The sequence below is a fragment of the Charadrius vociferus genome, unplaced genomic scaffold (assembly GCF_000708025.1).
Source record: "Charadrius vociferus isolate BGI_N301 unplaced genomic scaffold, ASM70802v2 scaffold257, whole genome shotgun sequence".
NCBI lineage: Eukaryota > Metazoa > Chordata > Aves > Charadriiformes > Charadriidae > Charadrius > Charadrius vociferus.
Window position 1 is genome coordinate 1,787,055 of NW_009649473.1, and position 21,233 is coordinate 1,808,287.

Here is a 21,233-nt window from a genome sequence, read left to right on the forward strand (position 1 = left end):
ATGTTGTGAGATGTGACACTTGGGTGATCCTTCCCCTAGTTTTATGCAGGTGGAGGTGTTACTCCCCTCAAATAAACTCTGCAGTGGTCTGAAAACTCTTGCGTGTTGGGACAGTTACTGGGACTGACAACAGCTTGGGCTCTTGCTTCAGCCCCAGCCCCGGACCTCTCCTGGGATGCTATGCCCCGGGGAGCAATGTCTGGACCAGCTCTCCTCCTGATGGCAGCCCTCCAAGAGGGGGCGTGGTGTGGTCAAAAATGGCCATTTCTAGCACCAAGCTTAAAATCAATTGCAGCACCTGATTATCGGCAGGGGTTGGTTTCCTCTGGTCTGGGGTTATCCAGCTCATCTGCAAATGAAGCTGTAGGTGTTGGAGCACACCATTGCTCCAGAAGGGATGCAGGCAGGCAGACTGGAACTGGCCACAATGGAAGACATCCCAGACCTGGGATCTTATTTTTCTGTCCATGCGTCAGGTCATGGAGGCAGCTTGGTTTCACAGTATATTCAGAACTTCACCTCTGGGGTATTTATGAAGGCTGGCTCGTTAGCTCCAGTTATCAGTGCTATTTTAGTGCAGAAATATATCAGGCTACTCATAAATGGAGGAAGACTTGCCAAACTTATTATGTCTTGGCTCCAAACAAACCAAAGGGTTATATAGCACTTCTGTTGTAACCAGCATTAAGGGATAAAGATCTAGGTGTGATTAATAAAAACTTGAGCAACTCATGTCCCTAGAGTGGTTAGCTTTAAAAGAACATTTTAAAGTTTTTGGTTATTAAGAAAAAAGTTAAACAGACCTAGAACAAGTGAAATCCAGGTTGGACATAGATGGTGAAACCACTCCATCAAAAACAAAGCAGAAGATGGCCAAAGGTTTTAGTGTTTACATGTTGCTCAGAACTGTGAAATTTGTTCTTCTGTCTCACTGTAGGAGACTTGAACACACAAAATAATAAATTTGCATATGGAAAAGGAATAAAAATTTCAATTCAAATCACTCAGAAAATATTGGGCATCTTTCCAGTCACATCAGCAGGCTTTGACTGAGTTGCCATATGACCTTTCTTCTGTCACGTATCCAATGGAGGTTGAAAAAAAACCCTTCAAAAAATTGAACCTGTTTTTAATGTCTACAGCGTTCTGGTGCATTACCAGGCTCTGCAGTAAGAGATGTCTCTTTGAAATGGTGTCCCAGGAATATCAATAGTATCACCTCACCTCTCTCGAACTGTATGATTCCCTAACCATCAGATAACACCATTGTTACAACGCATGCCGGGCATGTGCCATTGACCTGACACTTTGTGGCATAGCTCTGAGGGACCAGAAAACAAACAAATAAATTAATCACACCATTTATGGAGCCAAGCCATCCTCCATGGAGTAAAAGCTAATCAACTTCATAATAACATGCAGTGCCCATGAACAATCAAACTGTTTAGTACTTTATGAATTATTCAATGAGTCCTCCTGGCAGTTGGGGTAAGTTGTTTGTTCGCCTGGCTGCTGTTTCTCTTCTGCAGCGGTCCCCTCTCGCTGTCCAGAATCAACATTTCATGTTCTTTCCACAGATTCAGTGATTGATGGTCACGCTTGCGCTATCCTTGTGGCCAAGCAATGTTTTGCCAATTGATTTCTTTAAATGCGAAGCTTTTAATCGACTGCAGATTTTGTTTTCCAATCTCTCTCCTTCTCTCAAACTCCCTTCTGCTAATTTGCACTTTGTTCTTCTCCCATTTTCCTAATGACACAGCAGTTCAGGCAGGAACTGTTTATTGATGTGACTGCATTAGCAGGCAGAGCAGATAAACCTTCTTGTGACTGTTGTTCAGAAGAACAACCATGTTTTTCTCCCTTTTCCACGTTCAGATAAAAACAGCTGAAAATCTCAATACAAGACTAATAGGCCATTTATGGGAAATATAAAAAGCAACTATTCCCTTTAAAAATATGTTTCCTTTTTTACTTTCTCACATTGTTGTCTGCAAAGCTTCCCCCATATAACTGCTTAAATTTAGAACTCCAGCATCCCATTTCCTCTATGAAAGCTTCAGTGGTGAGATCCATCAATAGAGATGGACTTCTTTTAATTACATGGTATATTTATCCATAATCCAATAGCCTGTGTAACATGGACCCATTCTTAATCAAAACTAAGTAACCTGACTCTTAGTCAGAGCTAATGCTTGTTCAAAGCTCCATTGTAAGACCAGTCCCACTTAAATTGCAAAGATGCAAAGATGACACCTTTCTGCAGCGCTGAGCAAAATCAGTTAGTATCCAATCTACTTTAAACACAGAAATTGCTGTGCTTTCCTTATTTCCAGTAATTTTTATCAAACAGCTTGGACATGAACATGAACCTAAACGCCACTTGCAAAGATATTCTTGAGGCATGCAGTTGTAGCTCATTATATTTTTGCTGACCTGCAAGGATAGATTTATCTTTGTTTCAAGAATTCTGCATGACTCAGTGAAATTCACCCTCCAGAGCAGCCAAAAACTTGGAATTTCAGATGCTCTGCAAAAAGGAGGAAGCTCTAAATAGCTTTTGTGGAAACTCAAGTACTTTTTCAGGACAAAAAGTCTCAGAGAAACTGGAAGGAACCTCCTAGATAAAATCTCTGAAGCTCCTGGTGTTCCCCTGCAACCATATGAGGCTCAGATGGAATAAGAAGTTCATAATCAGAAAGAAAACACATTGAAATGGTCATCAGCCAGTCAGGATGGTGTGAGGGCTTGGTGGTGGATCTCCAGTAGTGCTAAGAATCACCCGCTCAGTTGAAGTTGGGGAGCAAAGAACAGAACTGATAGAGCCAAACATCCCCATCTTCTCTCCTTTCCTCTCCAGCTGACTTCTGCAGCTCCTCCTCTCTCATGAAAATTCATCTCTGTGCTGGTGCAGGGAATGGTGGTGGCACTGAGGAGGAGCAGCTTTCATTCCTTTGATCTGAGGACTATCAGGTGCACATGTAATTCAGGCACTGCTGCCTTCTAAGCTCTGCCAGTTTCCTACTGTGATACTAAAAAAAATATTGGCTAGCCCATTCCAGCCACTGGTGGAAGACAATCTCCACCAGGAGGAAATCTACTGTGTCTCCAGACACCCCCTCTTTCCTTGAGGCTGCTGCTTACAGCAGCTGCGTATGCAAACACACATTAATTCCAAGTTCATTTAAAGGTGACTTCCACCTGTTTCTAAGAGTAGTCAAGAGCATTTTTGGATGATCTGCTTCCTGGCTATCTGAAGTTTAAGACTACCTTAGGCTGTATGTAAGCTAAAATGGCACACACCATTGGTCAATGGGATACAGTGGACATACAGCAACTCCGTTTTGTGTCCTAAACCCAGGCAACAAAATTTATGAGGTATTTTCCAAAACAATGTCCATCTCTGACCTTTCTCTTCTGGCCTGTGCAGAAATATCACTAAGGAACTAAGGACAGAAGCAACTCAAAAGGTGAAACCGTGCACACTGGACACACTTTTTCACCTTAAACATTCCTTTTGGAAAGAGGGACTACATTTACAATTTCAGTATTTTTATATGGCTCAATCAGAGAGTCTTTTCTTTGACGTAACTTGATATTAACACTTAGTTTGCCTGAGGAAAGTCTGAATATAAACCAAGTAGGGATTTTAAAATTTGACCTAGAATGCTGAACTAATAGTTGACCTTTGAACTGCTCCTAGATTACCCAGGGTTTATGGTCATCCTATGTTTCATTGGAAAGGTCATTTCCTGTAGGACTTACATCCAGTCATCTGACTTGTGACCTCTTGGATTAGATTTATGACCTTGCAAGGTCAGTCTTTAACTCCTTCTAGACTGTTAAGTTGCAAAGAGGACACTGTATGCCATCAGAAAAGCAGTCTTCTCCAGTATGCTAATAAGGTTTTGAAATGACCTTTTGTTCCAGTGTCACAAGACACTACTGATTTCCAAAAAATATTAAGACTTTGGAGTTATCCCTACTTTTTTTAAATTTAGAAATAAGTAGATGTTTAGAAATAAGAAAAAAAACTGCCAGTATTTGCAAACTTGGCAAACAGAATATAGTCACCTACCTCCATTAAGTACTTAAACAAAAGAGAGACTTGATTTTTAGCTCTGCTAAGTATTAACAACTCCAGCTGATCTCAACAGGAGCAGTAGAAACTCAACACCCCTCAAAATTATGCCAGTAACACGTGACTACAGAAAGCCATGGTTTCTATGAGTTTGTACATGTAATTATTTTTTGTAATTTGTTGGGCAGGAATCATCTCTCTTCTTAATGTATCTACAGTGTATACTACAGTTTGACTTTGCTTTCTGATAACAATGAAAATGAGTGCATTGAATACATTCAGTCCTCAGATAAAGAGCTTTACAAGAGTGAAAGTAAGAAAACACAAGATTTCTGTGATTAAACATAAAATTCAATAGGCCAACACAATTGCATTTTCAACAGAAATCAAAGTTAAGCATCATAAGCATGAGTTTTCTATAGACCTCAGTTAGGCACCAAAACCAAGGACTAGATTTATTGAGAAACTCCCTCCAAAATTTGTGTGAAAAGATGAAGTAGCTCTCCTTAGAAGGAGTCCTCTTGGATGTCAGTCCCCAGATGAGGACTCCAAACATTTGCACGGTCACCTGTGTTACAGCCTGAGAACTATTTGAGAAATTCTACTTAGTTTTGTTTCTTTTGCCTGTCTTTCAGATCCCATGAGGCTACAAGCCTTCCGCTGTAATGGACGTTCTTGCAACCCTCCGGTGGGAAACCTTGCAACAGGGAGGACTCCAGTCACTCTCACCACATGTGGCCAGAACAGTACAGAACTGTACTGCTTCTACCCAGACCAGAATCTCCTCCATCAGGTCTCCCATGGCTGTGGGCAGCCTCGCTGCACCAAATGCAATGCCAACCAGCCTGATAACTCCCATCTCCCTGCTGACATGACAGACGATTTCTTTGCAAACCCCATCTCCTGGTGGCAGTCTGCCCAAGGAGTACACAGGGAAGAAATCAGACTGGACTTTGAAACAGAATTCTACCTGACCCATGTCATTGCTGTGTTCAAGTCACCTCGCCCAGCTGCAATGGTGTTGGAAAGATCCCAGGACTATGGGCAGACTTGGAGACCCTACAAGTATTTCTCTGTCAACTGTACAGCAACTTTCGGGCTCCAGGATGATCTCGTTGAGGAAGGCTCCATGTGCACTTCCAGGTATTCAGATGCAGTGCCCTGCACCAGAGGAGAGGTAAGCAATAACTGAAGTTTGGACTAAGTTTAATGTCAAACAGCTGAAGACCGGCTTTGCCCAGAGAAGCTGTGGCTGCCCCATCCCTGGAGGTGTTGAAGGCCAGGCTGGATGGGGCTTTGAGCAACCTGGTCTAGTGGGAGGTGTCCCTGCCCACGGCAGGGGGGCTGGAACTAGATGATTGTTAAGGTCCCTTCCAACCTAAACCATTCTATGATTCTGTGAAAATCAGAGAGTCTGTGCTCAAAGAGATACTGAGCATATAAATTAATAAAGGTAGCGGATGCCCAAAGGCTTTATGTTAAGAAAATAAAGGGGAAGAAGAAGAGAAATTATTTATCAATGAAAATGAATGGAAATGCTTTAACAAATTTCTTTTATCGGAGTTACACAGAATAGGATTAACATTGCCTAATTTTACATTGCAGATGCCAATAACTGAACTAGAATTCCAACAAAATAGACATAAGGAAATACACATTTGTACAGACTGATTTATCCAAACTGTTTTCCTACTTTAGGATGACATGAACAGCATGGTCTTTCTATTTCTTCTCCATATAAAAAGTCCTAGATGATCGGATGACTTTTAAATACATCATCCCCCGAACTTTAGTGTAACTTTTCCTGCTGGGGGTGACCACTCTGATTGTATTGAGCCATAAGCTCCAGAAATTAAACCGTTCAGAAGCAGGAAGCGGGAGTGAGCAGCCAGGTTTCACTATTCACCAGTGGGAGAAGGCCCTCCCTTGGTATGAATATTCTGATTTCTTTTAAAATAAATGTACAATTGCTCTGATAAATTCCTCTGACAAGGATATTAAAGACTGCTTAGTAATCAGATACTTAGTTTAGTTATAACCCTTTTCATTCATCAATCTTGAAACAGTTTAGATGGGAAAGACAGTAATTATCATTGGTATCGTTTTATAGAGGAGACATAAAGGCACAAAGGGAGATTATAAGACATACTTATAGTCACAACAAAGGGTGGAGTCCTTTCACTTCCTTCTCTCTTCCTTAGAGAACTCACAATCCTCTTGGTTTCCCTATCTGGAAGTGATCATGCAGGTTTGGCAGTAATACCTCGCTGCAAATTAAGCTCAGGTGTGAGGTGAATGGTCCAGATAGATTTCAAAAACACGGTGGTTTCAGCAGTGCACTTCAAAATGCACCTGAGAAGAAAGAAACTAGTGTACTATACCTGAGACAGGGAAACAGCAATGAGGAGAGACTGAGTTCATCTTTGTGCAACAGGCTGAGAAATGTCTCTGCATATTAGAAATCTGGAGCGGATCATTTGCCTACTAAACTGTCTTGTTCCTGGAGTAGTAATTCTGCTGGTCAGTTATCATGGTACATTGAAGTCAAATACATCCAAATGTCTTCTGTAGGGAGATTACAATTTGCCACGTCAATACAGAATTTAGGCAACTAATACAATTTTCCACTCTTGTGTGCCTTCCAATCAAAAATCTGGAAGTACTTTGCAAGATCCATTTAATGATCTTCAGCACACATATAAGGGTCCTGTTGCCGTTTCACAGATGGGGAGAGAGCAGCACAGAAATGTGAAGTGTTTTGTGGTAAAACAGGACAATTCTGGTTGAGTAAGGAAGAGAATGCAGGGTCTGAGGCAAATGCCTTGGCCTTAAATGCAAAACAACTCTTCCTTCTCTAGTGCAGTATCCCCTGTTGCCCTGCGCTATGTTGGCTTTTGTGCTAACGTAACCCTGGGGAATATCATTAAGACCATGTGTTACTGCTACAACAAATCTGAGAAGTGGATGGCAGAAAATCAAATAATAGAACATTCATCCAACGCAAGCCTTTGTGATTACAAGTGTCAAAATGATTCTGTCAACTTGGGCAGCAACTGCACTGCAATAAAAATGTGTATGCTTAATCAATCTGCGCTGTGGTAGTAGAAGATAGAAAACAATAGTCATAGTAAGAACAGTCATATATTTACGGGTCACACCCTTGCAGATCCCAAATACTTTCATGAACTGTTACATGAATTGAATACATATAGAGGTCACTTCTTCCACGGGATGGAGAGCTGAAGCTTTAAAGCAGCACACAGGAATCTGTGTGGCAACTTAACAGAGAAGAAGACAAATACCGTTTCACAGCACATTAACCCAAAAGGATGCTGAAGTTCTGGACAGACTTTACAGAGACCTCTTAATCAATCCATGCTATGCCACTATGGCAAGGGTGCAAAAGCGTCAGGCTTTTCAGGTCGGCAGTACAACACGGCAGATTCTTTTGTGAATGAAAATAAAGGCAGGCAGGGTGTAGTTAGTTAAAGTGATACTTGATCAGGTCTGCCTGAGTGACACTGCTCCTCTTACTCCAAGTCTCACAGGAGCTTTGCCCACGCATGTCAGAACTGCAATTTTACATCTTATTTTAAAGATGCCACAAATGCCAACAGGGCATCCCCTCAAGCACTGACTCACAAGTGACTTGGAAGGAAGCTGATCAAACACCCACCACTACTTTCTGCAGTGTTCTCTGCTTCTCTTTCACCTCCACTCTGATCTATCCAGTTACTGATTCTGGCTAAGCCTTGGATTGCTGAGGAGCTCACATCACAAGCTGACCACATTTCTGAAATGATCAAAACCATTCCAACTTAAATGCTGATTAATGCTCTGAGATAAATACTGGCTTTTTCTACTGAAGGAGTTGAAGTAATTTCCAATGCATGACACTCAGGTTTTTCTTGGGCGTCATCCTATTCACTTGGAGAAGAGATACAAATTCCTTTTTAACAGGGAACAAAAGGAATCAAAAAAAGAGATGGCTTACTAAAAACACTTAAGATTTAAAACCCATGTGCGACACATCATGAAGCAAGACTTTGGGTCAACTGGCATTCAGAACTGAGAATGTAGGTGTGAAAGGAGAAGGTGGTAGAGCTGTAGTAACTTACATGCATCTATAAACAGAGATGCATCTCCACGAGTCAGCACACTCTGGTGGTCCTCCAAGACCACTGAAAGAGGCTTTTCCTGGGAACATGATGGGAAACTTGGCAGAAGAGAAACTTTTAGGAGACTAGAATGGAAGCAAAAGACATCTGGGTGAGTGATGTGACAATGTGGCAACAGAACATAATGTATCACTAAGTTAAGGTGTATTTCTTGTCTCTTGTAGATTATCCCTTGTCTTTCACCTCTAACAGGGTCACACATCTCCATTCCATCTCAGATAGGTACAGCTGAGACAGGAGGTGTCATGCATTGGGGAACAAGTCCTGTAGAAATGCAAGGAGATTACTTCCTAATGTCTCTTTTGCAGTGTTCTTTTACTCCAGCATTTACTAAATCCCTTACTCCTGTTCAGATCCAGAGCACTTCTGCAGCTAGAATCTATCTATTTGAGATCCTAAGTCCCCCCATCTTAATGCTTCTGGCAACAAACTTGCTCTATTGATGATTTCTGGTCTAGGATGCAGAGTGATTTATTCACTGCCAATTGCCTACACATCATTTGCTCCATATGAAACACCACAAAATCAACACCTAGCTTTCTATGCTTACAAACACTTCTCAGTGAAAATCCTCCACTAGCATGTCTTAAGTCCTGACTGGCCCATGAAGTACCCTATGTTTTGCCTGTTGACTTCTATCACAATCAGAAATTATATATTAAATGGGAAACAAGTGCTTCTAATCTTATCCTATTCTTAAGTGAGAACATTCTTAACTATTCTTAAGGCAGAATAATTACTACTATGCTCATCAGCTTCAGAACACCAACTTCCAACATAACATCATAAGCAAAAACCAACACCACCATTTTAAGGTCTGTTCATCTACCGTAACTGCATCTACAGGCAATGCTTGCATTTAGTCTTATGCATCAACTGTGTCCAGTTCTGGACTCCCAGTTCAAGAAAGACAAGGAACTACTGGAGAGAGTCCAGCGGAGGGCTACAAAGATGATCAGGGGACTGGAGCATCTCTCTTATGAGGAAAGGCTGAGAGACCTGGGTCTTTTTAACCTGGAGAAGAGAAGACTGAGAGGGGATCTCATCAATGCTTATCAATATCTGAAGGGCGGGTGTCAAGAGGATGGGGCCAGACTCTTTTCAGTGGTGCCCAGCAACAGGACAAGAGGCAACGGGCACAAACTGGAACACAGGAAGTTCCATGTGAACATGAGGAAAAACTTTTTTATTTTGAGGGTGACAGAGCACTGGAACAGGCTGCCCCGAGAGGTTGTGGAGTCTCCTTGTGAGATATTCAAAACCCGCCTGGACAAGATCCTGCACAACCTGCTTCAGGTGAACTGCTTTAGCAGAGGGCTTGGACTAGATGATCTCCAGAGGTCCCTTCCAACCCCTACCATTCTGTGATTCTGTAACTGAGACCTTTTTTACCTACTTGTCCATCCATCTAATTTAAATGTTTCTAATTTAAAAACACTGTACTATATAGCTCATGAAATGAGCCTTCAGGTCGGCTAAAGTAAATCAAAACTCTGGCCCAAACAAAAGGAGAAATTACCACAATGTTGCATCAGACATTAGTGTGACTTACAGTTCAAACATCATATGGGGGAAACAGGGACCAAAATGTTTCAACCTGCATCCTGACAGCACGTGCACTCAAGGATCTGAGAGATTAAGAGCACGTTTTTAATAAACCGGAACATCGGGAAATGAAAACAAATGTTCTGCTCCATCGAAGATGATGTTTGCATGAAAGAAAGACATTAGCATGCAAAGTGGGGTAGAATACTGACCTGCTTATAACCACCAGACCCAAAAGGAGACCATTCCCCTATTGGGTCTAGCTAGTGGAAGGGAGGTTTGAATCAAAGGCTGGTTCATTTATGTGAGTGTCTGTGTGACAGATGACACCAATGAAGTGTGATATAATAAACCCATTACTGGAATTCACTGGGGGCTAGAAGAATTGTGTATGCCTGAATTAAGTAACTGGTTTCTATGGCAACATGTTAAGTGTGCCTTGTGCAGAAGACCTGTTCATGCTCCGTTTTGTATCCTGTGGTGACCTCTTTAGGGACAGAAGTCCCCAGCAGTGCTTTTTGTCAAAGATGAGTGGACTCACTTTGTAGCTAAAAGACTTTTAATCACTCTTCTAAACACAGTCTGTGAATGCCAGATCAAGACATGTTGCGATGGGATGCAGTTTTGTCTGCTTCAAAAGCCACCAGGTTGTTCAGACAGAAGGCACAGCCAACCCTATGGAAAGCCTTTTCCTCTGCACTGTCACTGAAGACCTCTGCTGCCTTTTCCTCTCCACAGGGACTCCCTGAGCAACAGTTACAGCATGGGGGGGACCACTTGCGCACACAGACACCAAACCAGGCCAGGGACAGGGCTCTGTGTGGAATGTATGTGATCCTGTTCCAAGAACCTACATTTTTTGATGTCTTTTCTCAGGCTTTTCTTTTACCATATTCATGCCAAACCTTTTGATAAACAAAGGAGGATCTTCCGCACTCATACACATACCTCATTAAGTAGCAACATCAATAATTCAAGAGGTCACCACTGAGGCTTCAGTGGCTTCTTACAGGTCTGATCTCATGTGGCAGTTGGGTCACTGAAAAGAAACATGCTCAGCACATCACAAGGTTGAATTCCTAGTAGGTAAGATGCAAGGGCAGGGTCTTGCACTGCAGTGAATTGTCCAACAGTCATCAGGACTGGTCTCTCAAAGTTGCATGATGCTCGGGTTATTCCAACTTCCAGACGGAAGAGATTCCAGGAGGGATTAGTCACTGGTGGAGGTAAGTGCCCGAATGTTATGACTAGGGATGTCTGTTCAGCATTTCATTTAACTTGAACTGTAGAGGAGACAGAATGCAGAGGCAAGTTGAAAGGAAGCAGTTAACACCAGCAGTGTAAACAAGCAGATAGCACTGCCAGGCCCTGCTTCCCTGGAGGAAGAATTAAGGGGCTCAAGGATTTGTCTCTGAAGGGAATTTGAACTGACGAGGCCAGTTCAGCATTCCCATCCGTGACCAGTGAACTTCAGGAGGGCACCAAGTGTCCTACCCTGACCTTGTTTGTAATGAGCCTTTCAGAGACATTTGGAACCTTATAAACCAGCCAGAAAGACACAGTAGGTTTTTTTGGAGCATTGCTTCTGCATTTCCTGAACATGCAAGGCAGCAGATACCAAATTAATTTTTCTTCTCACCCTGTTTTATAAAACCTTAGTGGACTTGTAGCCATGACTTTTTCTTCAAGTCTCAACTGGGAAAAAATCCTTGTCTAAAATGCTATGAATCTTAGAGATTCATTATTGTAATTTTCAAACTCCAGGCAAAAGAACACTTAATTGTTTGCTCTACAGTTGTCTACACATCACTGTCGTGGTGAGACTATATAATTAGCTAAGTCTGTTCATGTGTAAGATTCCAGCCAAGACCTAGAGATACAAGTGGCTCCACTTACAAGAAATGGATGCTCTCCCATGAGAATACAGCCTGGCTGACATTGGTTGACACTGATGGTGATGGGTTGTTATAACTTTCCCTGACAATTCATCAAACAGAATGAATCAAATGGGTCTCCTCGTTCTCAATCCAGTTCCCAGTCAGGCTGTCTGCATCACAGAACTCCTTGTGCCGTTTCAGAGCAAGTATCATTTCTCATAATGAAAAAGGACACTGTGCTTTGCGAGAACAAGGAACTGTTCTCACGTCCCCACATAAGGTGGTGCTATGTAGAATGGAAGGAATTTTGTCCATTCCCTGTAAACAGACTGCAAGCTGAGGGGTTTTGTGCCCAATAGTCTAAATTTTGTACTCCAACTGCATTATCCGGCTTGATAGAAGGTACTGCTTCTCCCTACAAACCTTGCCTTTCTACACAGATGTAGAGATTTATGTCTGTGGATAACCTGAACCTACAGAATACATCTTGCTTGAGGAAGAGAAAAAGTCTGCATGGCTCTTCAGATTTGTCTGCCTCTAACTTGGATTGTGCAGTCTTTGCCCACCATCATATTGGCAGCAATGACTAAATATTAATATTAATGCCACACTGACTGGATTACTGGAATAACCTCAAAGCAAATGCAAATTGAAGGGACAGTGACTCTTTGCTGTTTTGGAAAACACAGAATTAATTCAAGATGACACTGTCTTGGTAGTAGCTGAGTTTACCCAGATCAGAGAAATTTAAAAAATCAAATGCACAATTATTTCTTTAAAAAACTATCATATTTTATACTGGCTTTTAAGTTTTATTCTCCAGAAGGACAGAAAAGCACTGGCTCTTGACTAAAAAACACTATTTCATGAATTGTCAGAACGGGCTTTCTAATAGCTAAGAGAATAGCTAGACTTTCTTTGTGCTCTGAACTGTATTTCAAACCAGGAAAAAGACTACTTCATAGTAAAGACTACTCTACCACAAGATGGAAGAATTAATTTTAGTCAAGGGGCTCCATCAAATACATGAGAGGATATTTGCCACTGTGTGGGAAAAAATCTGAGACACCTGTTTACTGTTCCTTTAAGAACAAAATCAATTCACATGAAAACCTCTTAACGAAGAGGATTTAGGACTGATGAGAGTTTTTATAGCAGCTTCCTTCTGATGGGTCTAGTATAAGCACACAGACATTTCTGATCTCATTAACCTGATTGTGTGCAACATGATCAACATAGCTTAAGGATGATTTGTAATATCAAATTCTTGTTCTGCATAAGGATCTTCTTTTGTAGGAGGCCATGCATTGGCATTACCCTCCATTTATGACTCATATTCCTTGACCTTAGGCTATGAGCTTGCAAGGGGGAACCTTTGTTGTGTCCACATCTTTTCTGACTAATACTGGCTGGAAGATCAGGTTAAGAAAACAGAATTATCTGCATCAAGAATGGAGAAGCAAAACATATGGCAAGAAATCAAAAATCTGAGACACTGTCTCTAGAATGAAGATGATCTCTTGATTGACAATAAAACATCACCCCCTGTGAAGCTGTGCCAACTTGGGTACAGCAAAATCAATCCTCTAACAGTGGCCACCTTTTTTAGCTTTGCACATTTACAGCATTCTCCAAACTTCCTTGCTCTTAGAAAGGTCAGGAGAGGACAGGGTAGTGAACATTTTTTTGAGGCGCAGCTGATTGACTTTTGAAAATAAGAATGACAAATATGCGCTTGATAGCAGATATGCAGATAAGTATGAATGTCCTACTCAGCATTCAGCTCCAGTGTCAGCTCCTGATTATAAGGGAAACTCAGGATCTAGAATGTATTTCCACAAAGGGTTGAGACCATAGAGGTGCTGAATACCCTCAACTTCCACCCAATTCAATGGAAATGGAAAGCTCTCTAGGATGTCCCTTAGACTTAATCACCATCCGATTTTCTTCTGCAAATGTGCAGATGTTACTTTCATGAAAACTGCACTTACTGTACTGTATACAAAGCTGCACACCGATGTTTAGAGAAATGACTGGGAGATTTCAGAGCAGTCTGTTCCAGCAAAAAAGAACAGAGCTTCCACAGAGCTTGATACCAGAAAGAGATTTGATTAGATGAGAAATAGCTTTATCGTGAACATCATGGGAAGCCCTCTTCAGAGCTTGCATTTAATTATAAGAACACACTTCTTTTTCATTACACTTTCTTCATGTCTTTTACATGAATATAATGGAAAACTGCAAATTTGCATGGTATCTCTGGGAAATGAAAAATGAATCACAGTTCTGCCTTTCGGCAAAAGGCAGAAGTCAAATGTCTATCTGTATAGAGGGAATATGCTTCACAGGTTTCAGAGACACAAACCTTGTGAACGAAAAAAAAGGAACAAATAACACAGTGAAAAGATGGAGTGTCTCTTTCCACAGCTCATGACTCTAGGAGTTCACTAATACTTAGATCCATTTCTAATCTAATCTTTAAAACATTTATGCAGAAAGAGTTGAGACGGCCGAACTCTTATCTTTTACCTATTATTATTAAAATTGCATGTATTGGATATGTATCTCTAGGGATCCTCAGAGAATTTTACAGCTATAAATTTATTAATAATCCTCCCATTCCATGAAGTACTTGAATACCTATATCTTATTTTTAAAAAAAGTAGGCAGGACGTACAACAGACTTCTCCTGTTCCTACTGAATTCACTGGCAATCCAGGACAGCATAAGGCTTAAGTTACTTGCTTAACATTATACTGAACAATTGCGCTGGGGCTTTGAACAAATAGTGGCATTCCCAACTCTGTATTTTGGTCACAGTGACATCTCTTCCTTTTTTACAGAAATAAAATTCTTCACTGTACGATATAAAATTATCAACCCATATATACAACCACCACCAATCTGTCTCCTAATTTAGGATTCATTTTTTCTTAGGGAACCATAAACCCAAATACATTCATTTAAAATATAATTATGTATTTTTAGTACAGAAAAAAGTTCAGTGATTTGGTTTGGTTTTTTGTTGGTTTGTGGTTTTGTTGGTTTGTTTTTTTAGGTTAATTTTGCATTTATGGAAAAATAATGCAGGGCACGTCAGGTGATTTGTTTTAAAAATTCATTCCACAATTATTTGAATCAGTACACATAGTAGACTAATAAGTATAACTTATGGATTGTAACATATTGCTCTTGACAGTAGGGCAACACATATGTTAAGGAAGATCTTATAACTGGCACTTTAAAGTGAGAAGAAACATCCAATCAAAAATAAGCCAAGAGATGGTGATTACATTATACTCTTCCTTGTGCTCGAGGGTTCTAATGACCAATATTTCAAGGAGAATGTGTCCTCCAGAAGGGAAGAGAGAGGAAAATTCCATTTTCCAGTTTTATGCATATATGAAATAATGCTGCTAAGCTGATTTAAATATGAAATAAATCTGTGCTACCTCTGTGCAAAATGCAGCTCACCTAAATGTACTTAGATAGGCACAACATACCTGCTTTGACTCTGCTGATACAAAATGTCTTTGTTTAAGTAAGTCCTCAATATCTTTGACTTTTACAAAGTTAAGGAAGGCTAATTCCTTAGTGGTTGTTGAATCCAAGAACATATAAATGCCACTCCCAAAAGACTTCACTAGTGTTATGTCACCCAAATCAGATCTTTAACACTTAACAAGTCTTGCCTTGGGAGAGATAAGGACAAACAAATCCAGTCTCATCACTGGGTTTATTCCAGACAGAAATGTGTCATGAATTAATCATACAAGCAAACACTTGTACCTCAACTGGAATGGAATACTGTTCTTTCTTAACAGGATGCCACAATCCCTATGGGACACCCAAGCTATTGACATCTCTACTCACAAATAATGTTCAGAGTTCTAAGGGGACATGGAAAATGCCAAAGCAACTCCCCTCAAGAGATGCAAGGCCAGAAATGAAAACATTTGCAAAACAATAAACCCACAGGGAACGCAACCTTTTTCCAAGCTGTCAAGCAAAGAAACAAAAAACAATATAGCTTCGTGAAAGCAAATGGCCCTATGCTGAGAGAAGAGCACTCAACAGCTGTTCTTTTGCCTAAAGAACTCAGTGCTATCTGGATGCCAATTGAGATATGGGGAGAATGGATAATTGACTGGAGATCCCAAAACATTAATCCATCTCTTTAAATTTATCATACTGTATACAAAATAGGTTTCTAGTAGTGCAATACAATACACAAGACTTCCTTCACAGTTAACATAGCACAATGCCAGACTATGGTCATCAACTAGAAGTATAATGCCAGAGACACGGAGTAAAAAGAAACACTTTGGCAATTATCTAGTCATTTCCTTCAGAGAGGCCCAGTAAAAACTCTTGTTCTTCACCTCATTCACCCTTCCTCCCTGTCTCCTGTGAGGAGATCCATAGCTGTTCACCACTGGGAAGAGACATTAAGCCTCTTGCCCAGCCTTGTATAAGGAGGTCACTGGCAGGATCAGTGCAGATCTTGCAAAAGCAATTGACATATTGATTACCTTTTTTCCGATGTCTTGTCCTGGAGCAAAGTACCTCTAGCATTTATGTTCTCAAGCCAGTGATCTGTTAGGCATCCTCTGGAGAGTTACCTTGAAAGGAGATATTATTTTTTACTAAGCATATATATTAGAGAAGCCATCAACAAGAGAGCTAATTGTGAGACTAAAGCTTATAAAAACCAGTAACTGAACCCTTGGTTCCTCTGTTTTATGCCCATTTAAAACAGTTTCACAAGGACTTTTAACCATTTATATCTCAGTACTTAGTTTTTAACCCTGCTTTGAGATCTCTGAGCTTAGCAGGCTCTGCAGTTCTACCCAGTTCACTGTGTTGGTCTTAGATTAATTGACTATGTGGGAGGAAGATGTGTGCATTTGTACGTGACCAGGTCCTCAGGACTCTAAGAAACTACTCCACCTCTTTGTGGTCCACAGGGGAATGGGAAGAAGGAGAGAGGGTTCATAAAACTGGTTTCCACTAAAAGGATCAGACCACCCTGGATTAGGGGAACTGGCCAGGGATTTGGGTTTTCTTCTGTGAGTCTATCAATGAGGGGAATGCTGGGCACCCGGACAAAACAGAATGGGCCATTTCCTTCTGGTTCCATTGACCGGGGGAATGTAGACATTGGAGTGTAAAGTCCTGGACTATTTTGTCATGGCTTCATTGGTCAGGGGAATGTGGGCACCTGCATTGCACAGCCTGGGCAATTTGCCCATAGCTCTATCAAAGGAGGAAACACGGGCACATCTGATCTCACCAAACAGGGCTGTTTGCAGCTTTGTAAGTAGCTGACAGTATAAGAGAAGGGAATTAAAAGACAAAGTAACAGAGCTAACCATACAGAAAATGCTACGGACAGGTGGGAAGTGTACCACTGCCTTTGCTGTGGTACTGCCAGGTGTAGCTCTGTGCCAAGCCTGGCAGCTGATTTGGTTAGTTTAAGGGGGTTTATCTCCCCATGTGCCATCAACATGCAACAGAATTTTCTTCCAGGCATGTACCACAAGCTCTTTGCTGGCTCCTGTAAGCAAATAGGAGCAAAAGTATTTTACGTGCTGCAAGTATTTAAATTGGTTGGTTCACTAGAAAGAAAGAAAAAGAAAAACAGAGAGAGAGAAAGAGGGAATCCCTATGGAAACAAAGCTTTCACTCCACTAATGGAGTTAGTCAGACAGGCACTGTCACCACTTATAAAGCAGGGCCAAAGAACCCCAAGGGCAAGTCCCTCTGCTATAATGGAAAAACTCAACCAGAGGAGAAAATAGCTCTCAAAATGGAGTTAGCATATCCATAGAGGACATCCAAGCCTGGGAACGAACACAACCAGCTCTCTAGCTCAATAGCATGGACTAAGGTGCAGCCCTCCGTTGTCAATCTCTCCCCAAAAGCAACAGAAACAAACACACCCTGAGACATACAGAACAGTAGAGTGGTGCATGAGCTAAAATACCACGTCCCTTTAGTCACTGTTAAACAACAAATTAGAACTGTGATACTCAAAACCAAACTGTTGCTGCTCTGGACAACTATCAAACAGCATAAAAGCTGTGACAGAAGAGTAACAACCCGCTGACAGCCAGTAGGCACAAAGCGCCTTTGGTCCTACGAGCTCATTGCAGTGTAGCTACGTCTGCTAATGTGCTAATGAATAAACCGGCTGGCTTTGTTTGAAGACAGGGTTCTCTCAATGCCTACTCACCCTAAGCCAAGCTGTGTTTTCTAGCACATAGTTCAAGTGACCAAGCCAAAAGTCTGATCACAGTTTCCACCTCTTTCACCGATCCCCTTAGTGCCTTAGTTTACCGCACTCTAGAACTCATGCTAAAGCCATGTTCCTAAAATGCTTTGAGAAACTTGGATGGCATTAATACTGCATTTATGCCAATAAACCTTGGATTTCTCTGAGTCACACTGTTGTCAGTTGGCTCAGAAACACAAGGAAGTAACTGGCGCTTTTGACAAATTACCACATATCGGCTGATCTGCAAGAAGTGACAGGGCTCACTAACCCCAGGCAGAGATGTTTAAAATAAGGTGTTTCCTATCTCACATCTGAGATGGGATGAAAGCAGGTACACTGACACTTGCTGTGGCTTGGTCAGCTGGTGGAAACTCAGCTGTGATGTTCTGGGATCAGTCACAGCCCCAAAACTGCTTATGCAGAGTATTCTAAGTAGGAACGATTGCTTTCTCCTGAACATCACCTTGGGATGTTTGCTATGTATGCAGAGTCCTATATATATTCTTGGATGTGTATCTTCTGTCTTTCAGGTGATTTATCGTGCCTTAAGTCCGGCTAACAAGATCGAAGACCCCTATAGTCCTGAGGCTCAAGATCTCCTGAAACTCACCAACCTCCGCCTCCTTTTATTAAAAAGACAGGAATGTCCATGCCATGGTTCGGGATTGGTAGAGAAACCTCAGAGATTTGCCCACTATGCTATTTATGACCTGATCATCCGGGGAAGCTGCTTTTGCAATGGGCACGCAGAGGAATGCGAGCTTGCCAACAGGACGGGAGTCATGGAGAATGTGGTGAGTTCTAGGCATGCACTAACTTACTAGACTTGTTACCTGCTTGTGCTTCTCAGCCTAACTCTACATTTTGTGTATGATCCTGTCCAAGCCTCCCTAAGCCTATCTAAAAAAGGGCAGCACTGTCAGTCCACATTAGTGAAACCCAAACCACTCTGGGAAAAGGTTTCCTATAACCCTTGCTGCAGTTCCATGTGTATTAATTGCATTGTAAGAGATGGGTCCTTCTGAAAACTCTGGATCTCAACATACTTATAAATTGTGAAGGGGCTTTGTAATTGGAAAAGAGATCCAACCCCAAATATAGTGAATGACATCTCCTACCCATATGCCTGCACAGAACTGAACTAATCTCTTCGATGTAAAGACTGCCCTGACCAGAACTTCAGATTTTCTGAGTTCGTGAGACATGAGCAGTTCTGCCATACTGAGGGTTTCAGCCTTTACTTTCAGGTTTTCAGCCTTCTGTGTTTTTGTTACTTTCACTACATAGCAGCAAGTGTTCAGGATGTGGAAATAATTTCCACTCCACCCCTCTTTTACCCATTCAGCTTAAAATAAGTTAGAATTTTTTTTTAAAGTCAAACCTTGTAGAAAAATTATTCTACAATACTGTGACTAGGTGCGCCTGTTCAGGCTTTTTTCTTCTTGACCCTGGATGTGCAGAAGATGTGAGTTGTGTTTGCATGCATACTCAGAAGTTGTGATTCAAGGGGAATGACTGCTGTCTCCTTTTTACTTAGCTGCAAGTATTATATAGAAGAACTGTAAAAACAGTCACGGGGAAATGATGCTAACCAAATATCCAGGTACATCTAAACCCATAGATCACAGACAGAATTCAAGCCACTTTAACCCCGTCAATGGCTCCACTGGTTCCAGAAGGCTGTCTGTCTCTGTAATGGGTTTTGAAAACCAAAATAACCCTTAGAACTTTAGTCCCTGGTGCACTCTGACATAATAGACTCAAGAAATACATCCTCAGCTAATTTCTGTCCCTTTAGATATATGGTACACTTGACATTTTGGTTTATTTTCTTCTGGAATGTGTATTCGTTGTCTTCCTTTCAACTTTTCTAGGTTCAGAGATAGATATTATAACATAATTAGGACTGTATGAGGTTCACAATATTTGCAAAATCATTTGTGAATCAGTCCCATCTGTGGTATAAATCTAAGATTCAGTGACAGTATTGTAGCACTAGGTGATATTATCAGATTCACTTAACTATAAATATAGACTCACTTAAAAAAAAGGAAGAAAAGATTTTTAAAGAGTACATCCTGTCTATTGCAAACTGTTAAATATACACATAGTGAAAACAAATACATGAATAACATGCTAAGTGAATACAGCTGGTAGAAGAATAAACACTCTGCCCATCAGAAAAGGAAAACACAATATTGTGTATATTACTGGCATAACTGTTGTAAACTATGACTGGATTTTTTTTTTTCCCACTAGTCACAAGGGAATAGAATCTTTTTGTGCCATCAATGACTTCATGGGGCAGAAGTTGAAATAGTTTTGACGAAATGCACTTCATGAGTGACTCATGTCCCAGGAGACAAGAGGGTGGACGCATCACATCATTCACACAGGCACAGATATTAGCAAGTCTTTGCCTACGCAGGGATTCAAATGCAGCAGTGAGAAAAGTAAGAAAAGCCTTCCAGAGCTTTAACTAGCTCTAGAATCCTAGATGAGGGCTGGAAAAGACCATAAGTGTCTGAGTCCTCGCATAAAGGTATGATCAAGCATACCTAAGCCATTCACTACTGAGTGCTTGTTTAGCTAGTTTTTGAAAGTCTCTGTTGAAGGAGATTCAATAGCAACCCTCAGTAGTTGTGCCCACTTTGACATTTTGAAAGCTCTTCTTTAGTGCCTGCCTAAATAATCTCTGCTGCAAATTCAGGTGATTCCTTCCTGTGCCCTCTCCCCCAGTGATCATGGAGAGCAGTTGATCCTCATTCTGCAGATATGATTGGAAGGTTCTTACCATATCCTTCGTTAGATTTTGGGTTTTTTGTACTAACCAGAGAAGTATGAAGCCTCAAGTGGTCAAAATTTCAAATTCTACTCCCAGGTCATACAAGTCTAGAGTAAAGATGATCATGCTATTTTGCTCCTCTTTTCTGTGCTTTCATCATTACACCCCAGCTCTTTCTCAAATACGCAATGAGAATCCGCTCCTGGAAGAGACAGGTTACTGGATCCTCTTACATTTTATCTAATACTTACTAATGATGATATTGTAGTGGTGAAGGGAGAGTTCACACAGGTACAGATCTCAGGATTTGGTTTACATAGCTAACATGAGGAAGTTTATATAAATGTGTAACTTTGCATCTTACAATATGGTAATCTCCTTGCCTATATGCAGAAGGAAAAGGCTTTTGTTGTTGAGTGGTGAACAACAATGATACAATTCATATCAGCCAAACTACATTGCAACAAAAATCTTTGTCATCTTGCAGGTTCTT

At 41.1% G+C, this 21,233-nt stretch overlaps 1 protein-coding gene across 1 annotated transcript in view; it reads left to right on the forward strand.

The window, feature by feature from the left end:
* Nucleotides 1-21,233, forward strand: part of LOC104290720 (netrin-4-like) — a 52,257-nt gene that overhangs the window by 2,206 nt on the left and 28,818 nt on the right. The window contains exons 2-3 of the mRNA XM_009889864.1: nt 4,714-5,255; nt 18,486-18,749. Coding sequence (XP_009888166.1) covers nt 4,714-5,255; nt 18,486-18,749 — 806 coding nt within the window. The remainder of the gene's footprint in view (nt 1-4,713; nt 5,256-18,485; nt 18,750-21,233) is intronic.